Consider the following 12,196-nt stretch of genomic DNA (forward strand, 5'->3'; position numbering starts at 1 on the left):
GACAAATGTTTGTGTAAGTCGAGGTGAACGATCCAGTGGAGCCACACACAGATCGGCGGCGGGACAGAGAGGGGAAGAGTTGGGGGAGCGGGAAAAAGTGATGGTAGTTTGTTCTTTTATCCGCCCCTTTACTCCAGTCGCCGCGGCAACATGCCCGGAGGATGCTCAAGAGAGGCGTCATCAGTGACAAAAACAACAGAGGAGCAGAAAGTGAGTGAGAGCAAAGCTGGAGAAAAACAGCCCTACAGCTGACTCTGGTTATGTCTCCTCAGTCAAAGAAGTGCGAGTTTGACCTTCAGGGTCTTAGCTAAGAAGTTTAATGAACGCTCATTTGTCATTTTGATTAATGTTTGGATACCCCAGTTAAAGTTTCACCAGCAGCGACGCCAGCCATGTTTATGGGTGTGAATATCACTGATATCAGCTCAAAAAAAAAAGAGAGAGGGGACACTATTATGAGATATGAAATTGGCAGAGTTAATCAAACCGAGGCTAATGCCGAAAATTTTGAATTAACGAAGCCATTAATGCAGCGAGCTGCTGGTCTGCTAGATAGAGTGGTTAAACCACCACGGGGCGAAATTAAACAGGTTAATTAAAGTCTCCAAATTTTTCATACACTGCTCCTTGGTTCATGGAAACACACACAAACATAGACACACACATGGTTGCTGTGGCTTTCTGCTGACTAGTTTCTAGTTTTCTGTTATTAATCATACATTAAACTCTGAACCCATGTTGTGTATTGTGAATCTAATATAATCATATTTCACCAAAAAAAAAAAAAATACTTCTTCTTCCAAAGACCCTAGAGATTTAACTATTCATTTAAAACATAAGAAATAACACAACTACAGTACTTTTATACGGCGTGTTTTCAGTTATCAGTCTCGTACCAGTTCACAGAAACAGTGTGGACAAATAAGAGCAATAATGTAAGTGAGAGGAGAGTATTAATAAATGCAGATACGTGTGCTGCTGACACGAGGGATGAGGCATCAGTGAACATTTAATGAGTAAAATAAAAAATGAAGTGAATCATATGTGATGGCCTTCACAGTTCTAATATTCCAACTCAGCCGAATAAACCAAGGCGAGATGTGCACTGACATAATATGCTGGGTGCAGAATATCAACTACAGTGTGTATAATGCTGCTTACATTATACCTTGAATATGATGATGCAGATTGCAATTTTTGAAATGTATTTATTCAAAGGGGACGATGCATACTGATGAGCGTATCAATGTAAATATGCCAGAATTAGCCAAAAGGCTACGCTACATCTGTTGTGCCTGGCAGCTTGTGACGAATACAACAAATCAGGGAAAAAAAAATAACACAACAAAACAGACAATTCACAACATGAATGAGAAACCAGAGTGCAGCTAGAAAAGCACTCGGAGAGCGTAGACCTCCACCAAGGCAGCTCAACCCCCCTCCTTGTACTCTTAGCGTTGTAACCAGTGATAGCGTCTACAGATCACGCCCCAAAATTTAATCACGTGTTCCTGGTCCCATTGCGGACATTTCCTGAAAATTTAATCCAAATCTGTCTGTGACTTTTCAAGTTTGTTGGTCAATAACAGACAGACAAACAAACTCCAGCGAAACCATATAACTCATGAATGTTTATCAGCATACTGAAACTCTCGGGTTTTTGGAGAGTTTGTGCACTGTGGCTAACTGTACAAATGAGATGATACACAAAGTCAGGTCAGATTTTTATAAACTAGTTTGGACCTTGAGTGGTCAAAGCTATCAGCTATCTTTAATCACATGTACCCAGCCTGCCAGCATGTCCATGTGGGCTACATCAGGGTTACATTCAGGCTGACAATACGGGTCCCAACAGGTTTCTTTGTGGTTTCCATGGTGGCCTCACTCGTGACACCTGTGTGAGAACTGCAAACTTCAAGCCTTTACCCACTTCGTACCCAGATCACCTGAAAAAGGTATTACTAAGCGGACAAACCCAGCTTCAGACGCATATTTTCAGCCTAAATTTGGACACGCTGGCTGGGTAAACTGGTCCAATACCACCATCATGGCAGTTTGCCCTTTAATTTGTCACCTCAGCTTGCAGGGTTTCGTGGCTGTTGGCAGAATTTTTCGAATAGCGTCCTCGTAATGAGGTGATAATGATTAAACGTGTGATGTTGCTCGCTGCACATGGCGCCACAGTCTTTTAGTCAAAGTGAACGCTGAACAAAAAAAACACACATGATTGTGCTCGATATTTTCCAAGCACGTTTAATGGTTTGTGAAAATGAACGTTGTGCTTCATTGTGTTTAAACTGTTTCTTCAAACCGATCGTACACACGCGTTTCAAAACATCACTGCAATATTCTCTCTGCTCTTTTAATTAAGAGCTTATATTTTTCCCTAGACAGTTATTGAAACACACACACACACACACACACACACACACACACACACACACACACACACACACACACACACACACACACACACACACACACACACACTGAGCATGTTTTGAGGGGGCGGGGCAGCTGAGAAGATGGACATGTGAGCGCATCTCTGCCATCAGAGGGCGGGTTTGTGGTGTGGTGGTTGTGTGTGGACCCTGCTCCTGCTCCTGCTTCTCCTGCTGCTGCTGCTGTTGGTGATGATGATGATGATGATGATGAGAGGAGCGGCACAGACACACACCTTCATACGGAGACGCAGCGTCTTGGATGAGATTCTAAAGCAGTGCAAAGAAGACAAAAGGCGCAGCTGTCAGTTGTGAGTGCAGTCGCCTGCCCTTGTCCTCTCTCTCCACCTCCTCACAGCCTGGCCGTTGTTGCAGACTTGTCAAACAAAGGCACAGACTTGAAAGTGCGCATAGATTTGGCACAAGTGCAGGAAACTCGGCCGCGGTCTCGTGTGCGATGGCTTTTGAGTTGAAGAACACGTAACCACGCTTGCTGTCACCCTGGTTCAACCCGTCGTTAAGGCAACACCGGGAAGTTGAAAACGGCGTCTTTTGGCCGCTGGGATGTTGTGAACGACGCGTCTGTGGGACAGAAAGAGCCGGGACGCAGAGCGCAGAGAGGGGAACCGGGACTGGACGCGCACCGGAGGGGGATTATGGCTCTCGCAACGTTTTTTCTCAGCCTCACCACGCTGGCGCTTACAAACTTGCACCTGTCGAGAGCCAGCGACCGGCATGCGGTGTACTGGAACAGCTCCAACATACTGTGAGTGTTTGATTGTTTGTTTGTTTGTTTGTTTGTTTGTTTTTCTGCAGCGATAGCGCTGCTTTCTCCCTGTCCACAGCAGTGGATGAAGTTGTTATTGCGCACCTGTGCTGAGAACTTGTTTCCAAGACAGCGGTCAATGTCTGCAGCGACGTGTTTCTATTTGTTTTTTTTTGCTGAATGAAGTCCAGTGAATGAGTGAAAGACACAGACGTAGATGTGACACGACAATTAGACAAGAGAAGACAGTTTATATGCAGAAGTGTGAAGATAATCAAATTAATTTCATGCGTTTGGGTCATTTTTTTCCATCTTAAATATCAAAATGTCTTTGTTAAGCAGTCATTTAGAAAAACCCCTCCTCCTCCACCTCCAGGTAAGAAACCCCCAGAAAAACTCTACTGACCACTAGAAGGAGCCAGTTTTCAGTTCAGTTATTTTCTTATCAGCTTATCTTTGACTAATTTCAATATTTAACTGATGTAATAAACACAAGTGGTTTTGAGTTTTTTTTGTGACATTAATAGGTTACTTCCATTGATCAGCCACACAAGTGTTATCTGTAACTGCAAATCTGTGAGCCATAAATAAATGGACGATGATGACTGAACCCACAGAATAGGCCAGAGATTCACTGATGAGACACAACATCACAACCAGTTATTCATGTTGTGGCTGATGGTGCAGAGTAGAGTAGAGCTGAGCTATTTTGAGTACATGTCTAATTTGCGATTATTTTGGATGAAATTGCGATTGCGATATAAATCGCGACATCAGAGGGAATGGTCATTTGTATATCGTTATTGTCATTTTCATTTGAAAACCATATTTTAAATGATTAGATCTGTGAGAATCAAAGTCTGTTATAGTATCTGATGTGTTCAGATCTCACATTTTGGCAAATTCTCATTCATTCAGCCCTAACATTAGAATCGGTCATATTATGAAGGGCGATACACAAGTTTGAACTAAAAATACTTGTCTGTGTAGTATAAGAGGAGAGCAGATGCTTTCTGTCATTTCAATAGGAACTCATCCATGAGTCTGCAATTTATCAAGATTAGAAAAGCGAGGCGTTGAATAGTCGAGTTTTTTGCTTTGGGCTGAATTATGTGTGCCCTCGATGGTTGCCATGGTAAAACACATTTAAGACAGTTGTCAGTGACTGTGGTTTTAAACGTCTCTTCGGGCAGAAAATGGTAAATGGTCTGTATTTATGTAGCGCTTTTATAATCTTGATAACCACTCAAAGCTGCTTTACACTACGGTTTTTTGTGCCACCCATTCACTCCCACTTTCATACAGCGCATCTTTGTCTATCACTCAGCGTTCATTCACACACACACACACAGACAGCCGCCAGGAGCAACGTGGGGTTTAGTGTGTCAGTAGACTAGTGGGGAATCGGGAATCGAACCCACAACCTTCAAGCTGAAAGAAGACTTGTTTCCGTCATCAAGAAAAACGGTGTCAAACAGTTACTCAACATCGGTAAAGTGTGTTTGAACTAGAGCTGCAACTAGCCATTACTTCCGTAATCGATTAATCTGTCGATTATTTTCTTGATTAATCGTTTGGTCCAGAAAATCCTCAGTGTTTGTCAAATCAGGAAATGACGATGTTCTCGAATGTCTTGTTTTGTCCACAAATCAAAATGACTCAGTTTGAATGATTTCTTTGTTATGTGGAGCAAAGAAACAGAGAAAATATTCACATTTAAGACGCTAAAACGATCGGAAATCTTGTTTTAATAATGAAAAAAATCTTTCAACCGATTCATCGATTATCAAAATAGCTGACGATTAATAACTGCTTACTTGTTTCAGCTCTAGTTTGCACTAAACAGTACAGTTATATACTGAACTTTAGCTATTGCCACTGAAGGAAATTACATATATTATGATAATTATTGTTGTTGAATTATTCCCCAACCCTAGATTTGCTAATGACTGAGCTCAGATGAAGTATGTGCAGCGTCATGTAACAAAAACACAGTAGCATAAATGATGAAGTAGGTGAGTTTATATAATGAAAAATGACATGAAAGTTTGATTTGTCATTCTGTTGTTGCTACTGTTCTAATGTAATCTAAGCATTCATGATGTGTGTGTGTGTGTGTGTGTGTGTGTGTGTGCACGTGCGTGGTAGTAAAGTGCGATGATGTTTTACGACATCACTTTTTGTAATTACAAAGTCATCTCACCCAGTTCCAAGTACAGCGATTCATCTCCAGGTCGAGATGTGTTCCATCTCTCCGGCCCTGCATGCAGAGTGGTTGCGATATAAATATTTAATTTCTATCTCACTTTGAGTCCATACACTGCTTTACAATAATGACTCATTTAGGCCATCATCGTTTTCATCCAGCCACTTTCACTTGTGTGCTCTCCGTCATCCGACCTGCTGCATCTATGCAGCACAGATCGCCTTCATAATTCATATGCACGGCTCAGAGTCCCATAGATCTGCATGAGCATGTACACTCACTATAAATAAGTATGGCTGACACACACACACACACACACACACACACACACACACACACACACACACACACACACACACACACACACACACACACACACACACACACACACACACACACACACACACACACACAGTGAGGATGCCTACCTCAGGTAAGCTTCCCCAGGCTCTTCTCTGTTCCTCCACCTCCACCTGTGAGAAAGCTGCCTCTCTGCCCCACAGAAAGCCGCCTTTCTGTGGGGCAGAGATCAATGTGGATTCCACTGCCTTTGTCTCCTCATTAGGCAACAGTGAATCCATCTTTTTCACATTCTTTTATCTCCTCTCTTCACTCAACCTCCTCCTTCGCCCCCGCTACTCCTCCTTCTCCCCTATCTGTGTTCCTCCTCTGTCCATTTGTATTCACCTCAGATGCAGGTCTCTCCTATCGCCTCTCTCTATCTCATACTTGCTTATTTTCTTCCCTTTCTTATTTTCCCCCACCAGCAGGCCTGTCCTCCTCAATTCTCTCTTTTTTTTCTGCATCTCATTTGCCGGCCCCTCCATCTGCTCCTGGTCTGCCATTCGCTTCCCGAACTCAGCTGGGATGCACACACATACAGTGGATAATTAGAAAATATATTACGAGTCATTTGAATGTATGCGAGTGTGGGACGCTTCCAATATTCAAAGGTTTCCTTGAGTCAAAAAGCCATAAAAGTGCTGTAAACCTGCCTGGATCAGTTGAGACGGTGTCACTTCCTCATTAATGTTAATGTGTGAATGGCACAGTCACATCCAAAACTATTGGAGATTAATGGCTGCAGTTAATCCCATCAGTGTGACTTGAATATAATAGAAATGGAGACTTTGGTCTCATTTAAGTGTTGTAAAAGTGCACAGGTTTTTGAATGTCACATGTCACTATTAGTCCCATCTATCAGTTTTCATGAGTGCGTGAGCGTGTGTCCATGTGTGCAGGCTGAAATGATTTTCACAGCTTAGTGCTGTCATTCATTACTTTGTTAGCACATTTTTTCGGCTTTAAATTGACATGCATGTGTTAAAGTGACAAATATGTCCTCATATTAATGAATTCAGAACACTTTCATAGTGTGTGTGTGTGTGTGTGTGCGACAGATAGAGAGAGATGGAGCGACACAGATAGAGTGAGGGAGGGAAATAGAGTGAGACAAAGTGCAGGTGTGGGTCCACATGCCTGCGTGTGCAAAAGCCCTTCTTCCCCCACGGTGAGATACAAATCTCTAAAATAATGCAAAATTTGACCCAGTTTGCAGGTAGCAGACAAATCCTCAGAGGCTATTGCAAGAATACTGATGGTCACCTCGCTTTAAAAGGCCTTATGCTTCTGGCCACTTTGCCACCTCTCTGTCCACATGCATGGAAAACAAACCCAAGCCCTTGCATGGTCAATGAAGCAGCTCCGTCCCCGTATGCCGATCTGAAACTCAGGAGGGAGCAGGAAGAGATGAATGCATTGACAGAGCCAGAAAACTAAAGGCCTTTTGGGCCAAACCCGAGTTGGGGCCTCAATGTTTTACCCTTGAGCTCAGCATTTAGCACAGATGGTTATGGCACAGCTGCAAGAAATGACATCAGTTGGACGCTAAGCTGTTTGTGCCAAAGCCATGAAAATGCCCTTTTTATGATAACGCGCAGCTAAAAATGTCCTGCTCTGGTTGTACTGAAAGACAACAGGGAGATTGTCGCGTCGTCGATACCGTGCGTGCGAGGAGTTTGATTCTTTTCCAGGTGAACAACGTCAGGCGGCATTTTTCTCCGCCTCAGACAATGTGAGAGAAGTTAATCTTGATTATCATATCCCAAACGAAATAAGCTCAGGGTGCTTTGATTACCGCCCGAGCCTGTCATGACCACACTCTGCCCCATTAGAAAGTGTTTCTCTCAGCTTCCTCTCTCAGCAGTGCGCCTGGCCAACTCGTTACAGATGTCCCTGCTAATGGCTGACTGAGGCAGGAAAAAACACACGCAGGCCATTAAATCATCCACGCATCTGAGGCCATCTGCCAATTAGAGAGGGGAGATGCAGAACATCTTGAGAGCACGCGGGAGCAGCGGTGCACTGCAGTAGCCTCGCCTACCTACAAGCAGCCTCCCCTGGTCTTGCCACCTCTTCCCATCAGGTGTTTGGCCCTCGCTGCATAGGCAGGCTGCAGCTCCATAATTGGGCACCCTTTTGTCAGCGTGATCAAAACAGCAGTGCAAGCTTTCATTCATCCTGCCACTCAATTTCCCCAAAGTTAAACAATGTCTCTACAAATGTTCATAATTTAACAGGACACGAGAACAAAAAAAAAACATCGCTTCATAGCGGCGGTTAGGAACTGACTTTGAAACGGTGTCACACGTCTCTCTTCTCCTGCTCGAGATGAAAGTTATATTGTGCCGTTTGTTTTTGTATGAAGTCACAGCTCTGCATGTTCCATATGACACGTTATGAACCTGAATTATACAGTATGTGAGAAAGTGTCTGTCAGGCTCTTAGTCTCCACACACACACACACACACACACACACAAAAAGCCAATCCCTGGCACACCAAAGCTTGTGCTACAAAATAAATTATCAGCTTGACAAATAGCTTCACCGAGAGTTGGAGGTACAGAGGCCTGGTGACAAATGTTGAGTCGAGGTGCAGTCTTACTCAACAGGCTCATTAACCGCCAGGTCAGTCTGTGTGGGAGTGTGTGTGTGTGTGTGCAGACGGTGTGTGAGACTTGGAGGTGGTTTCCTGCGGAGCACCAAGATGTCCTGTAGGGAAAAAGTTTGTCGGTATTTAGTCACATGTATTGGAGTCATTGCTGGGAAATGAAGAATATAGATAGTCAATGATGGAGAAGGTTATTTGGGAAGAATAAATTAGAAAATGGATGGCAGGAAAGAGAAGAAAAATGTTACTGTAGGGAGGAGGTTGGCTTAATGGAGAGAGAACATGATGGAAAAGTGTGAAGCGGTCTCTGAGGAGGAGAAAGAGAAATATTGAAAAAGTTAGAGAAGTCAGAAAGGTTGAAAGTGAGGATGGGTTTTTACCGCTACTATAGGTATGACTGCTGTTTTCTGAGGAGATAATACTCCTGGGAGTTGATCCATGCTAATGTGGACATAGACTGGGTCATTCATGTGGACCAGTGCTCAGAGACAATAGCAACTGTCACTCACCTGCCCCCTCGCCCTGGGCAGCCCGATGCTAACGGAGCGTACAGGAGACAAGCAGATTTGCTACCTGATTACATGCGTGTCTGTCTGTCTGCCTGCAGCCTTGTCTCTGGGCTGCCTCGGCAATTTTTGCATACAAATGCATCTTATTCACTCGCGTTCGCGTTCTTTCATATTCATCGCGCCCCACAAGTGCCTCAAAACGACGTGGGATTGAAAGGTTTCTTTTTCAGAGAATGTGTAATCTACAGTAATTTAAATTTGAAATAAATATTTATCTGTGCAACTATGGAGAAGATGGGTTTGATGTGCTGCACTGTCGAATAGACGGTTAACTTGATTGATTTATCACCTGGCTTCATTAATGCTGTTGATCTGCTGTGTTGTCTCGTAGCGTATTGCTCTGCTAAGTGGTGCCGTGTCCAATTTTAGCTCATTCAAATCTGCTATGAGTTGCATAAATGGACGGAGAAACACTGAAAGGATGTTTAATGGTTTTCGCATGGATCCAGGAGTGGGTGCACAGATCAATACTTTTATATGCTATGGGAAGGTGAATGGACCTTGGCTGAACAAAAACACGACAGTGTTGCTGTCAGAGCAGCAATCAATCTGGGTGCATCAGGTGATCAATCTCCAAATGCATTTTTAATTTGATTTCACAGTGTCAGTAAATTGCCATGAAGTGTTTCGGAGCTCAGCTTAGCAGTCTCAGATTGAGTATTGCCTTGGAACAGTGAGCTTGAGAATTGATTATTACAGACTTGTCTGTCACTGCTTTGGGTTCACGCACCATGGAGGCTTTAACTAAGTCTGCATTTACCAAACGCTCCGTTGTGGATGCAGAGGCAGCTTAAGGGAGGGTAAAGGTTACAAAAAACAATGAGCGTGCACAGATTAAAAAAAAAAAAGTGTTAAAAAAAACATTGAAACGAAAGAACAAAATGCAGTTAAACGTCTACGGAACATAAACTGCAAATAATCCACAAGATAAAACTAAGAGCTTTTCATTAGCGCATACTTCAGTCTGCACTTGTTTTGCCAAATTTCTCAATGCTAATTTGCATATCAAATACAAACCTAGTCAAATACCATCTTGTTCAACCCGGATGCCAACTGTTATATACAGGGGTTTTTATTATTACAATCAGTCTCTGAACACACCGGCTTTATCATCTGGCAATTACGCTCTGGGGCCAGTGGTAAATATTGTGGGTCCTCCAGTGTAGAGAGTGGACATTCAGGCCAAGATTTTAGCTCCTGTATTCTGAATGTAATCTGTTACCTTCAGGCAGATGTTATACTGCAAGCATTATGCAAAAAAAAAAAAAAAAACTGTCTTCAGCTCTCTTTTATTCCAACACGTGTCACTGTACTCAAGGACGCAGGTTAATTCCTGCTCTGTCACTTTACTCTTGCACATTTTGCATTGAGGCTTCTGCTTTGTTTTAGATAATTTTTTATCCAGTCTACTCATTTTGAAGATGATAATTATTTATGTACTTACGTACTTACTTATATACGTATCCTGTGAGTTACGTCTATGATGGCGGTCTGTCGCGCTTTGCCTTGTTCTGCAGCAACTGTAGCGCCTTTGCAGGGACAGTAAAGTATGTTTGATTTCAATGGATTTGATCTGATATTAAGATTTTAGTTCGCTAATGCTTTTTGGTTAATCTCTGTTAGCCATCTGCACACGAATGTAGGCAATCTCAAAAAGCCGATTCATTTTGGTCAGTGTCTTTTCCCTCAATCAAAGTCTGCTTGAATGAAATTGGTACCTCCAGAAATGGAAAGCAGAAGGCTTGTGGCAGATTCTGCATATTCACATTCAGGATGTGGTTATAGAGATTATGTGGCCATATGTAAAGGATTTTCTACACGTACACACAAACCCGTGTGAAAAGAAAAGTCCACAGATGTATAATTGTTTCTTCACAAATCAGATTCTACAGTGTGATGAGCTCAATTAAAAAAAAAGGTAAGTGGTAGATGTAGATGAAACCCCACGAGGAGGCACTTTATCAACCTGGAAGTTAACAGCTGTGAAGTGAAAGGAAATAGCAAAAAAACTTTGACTAAAACTCCATCCCAAAATAAAATCTCCCGTCTTGGTGTTTCAACTTCACTGTCCTCTATGTCCCTTCTGGAGCTCCAATTCCCAAAGCCTGCTCTGCTTCATTATGGTGAGGAATTGGCAGGTTTGGTGGACTATTATAACCTGTTCTTGGGCTCTGATGGGAAGGTGCGACGGGACTTATCTAAGAGTTACCCCAGGCGAAGGAGAGCGCCGCTTTCATCAGAGGAGTCCAACGAAAAAACACAGTTTGGCCCTTCATACGCCATCAAAAGCCATTTGGATTCCTTGCGCTCCGAGGTTATAAAAACTGCTCTTAACTGGCAGTGGGAACCCACAGGAGATAGTTCCGATCCCAGACAGGTAGAACCAATTTCAAACTTAATGATTTGAATGCAAATGCTTTCTACAAAGACGGCTTTTCCGACTTCTGAATGGCGCCTACACAGTACATTACACTGGGAGTCTGCATTGCAGCACCCGTTTACCCACTGGGAAATTACATTGCTACTATGATGGAAATGGCTGCCATGTAGGAGGAAGATCAAAGCTATTGATCGTTGGATAGTCACCAGCGGAAGTTTTGATTATTGGGGAAACGGACCTTGTTGCCGCACGAGGCCTGTGAAACGATAAGGCAGCCACAGCGGCTGGACAAAATAATTCATTTTGTTATTGAAGCAGAAGGCCACTCTTGGCAATTGAGGTGGTATTTTGCACCAACAGGCGCCCTCAGAGTTATCAGTGTCCCCTCATAAAAAAAAAAGGCAGCGAGTAAGGACACAGGTTTGTGCTCCGTCATATCTTGTTCTCTGCTCATTCCCTACAGGTCCTGAGCCGTGACAGGTCTCCCCTCTAATGCTCTTGGGTGCTTAACAGCAGCGTTACGAGGAGTGCAAACTGTCCTCGCAGCTTAGTGGATGATATGGCTCCAGTTTTCCTTTCATGCGAGGGCAATTTCAAATACGAGTGGCTTAATAATTAGGTATTATGTTATAATTGAGATTTTTCCTATTGAAGATGTAATTATATGAAGGTCTGAGACCCTTTGGCAGTCTTCGTTTTCTGTAATGGGAATATTTGAAGAAAATTGAAATCTCTTTCAAGAGCTCTGTGCATCCAGAATGACTGAAAGTAATTTGACCCTTCAGCAGCGGCAACTGCCACCTCCAGTGGCTTAATGTACCCGCTCAACCCCCCCCCATATTGTGAGAGTGAACATTTAAATCAGTACATCTTCAAGCGAAAC

At 43.1% G+C, this 12,196-nt stretch overlaps 1 protein-coding gene across 1 annotated transcript in view; it reads left to right on the forward strand.

Moving 5' to 3' along the window:
* Window positions 1–3,097: 3,097 nt before the first annotated feature.
* The window catches only part of efna3a (ephrin-A3a), a gene marked incomplete at both ends in the record, with an annotated part of 80,065 nt that continues 70,966 nt past the window's right edge, over window positions 3,098–12,196 (forward strand). The window contains one exon of the mRNA XM_083900124.1: window positions 3,098–3,207. Coding sequence (XP_083756250.1) covers window positions 3,098–3,207 — 110 coding nt within the window. The remainder of the gene's footprint in view (window positions 3,208–12,196) is intronic.

Source organism: Microchirus variegatus (assembly GCF_963457635.1).
Source record: "Microchirus variegatus genome assembly, chromosome: 13".
In the NCBI taxonomy this organism is placed as follows: Eukaryota; Metazoa; Chordata; class Actinopteri; order Pleuronectiformes; family Soleidae; genus Microchirus; species Microchirus variegatus.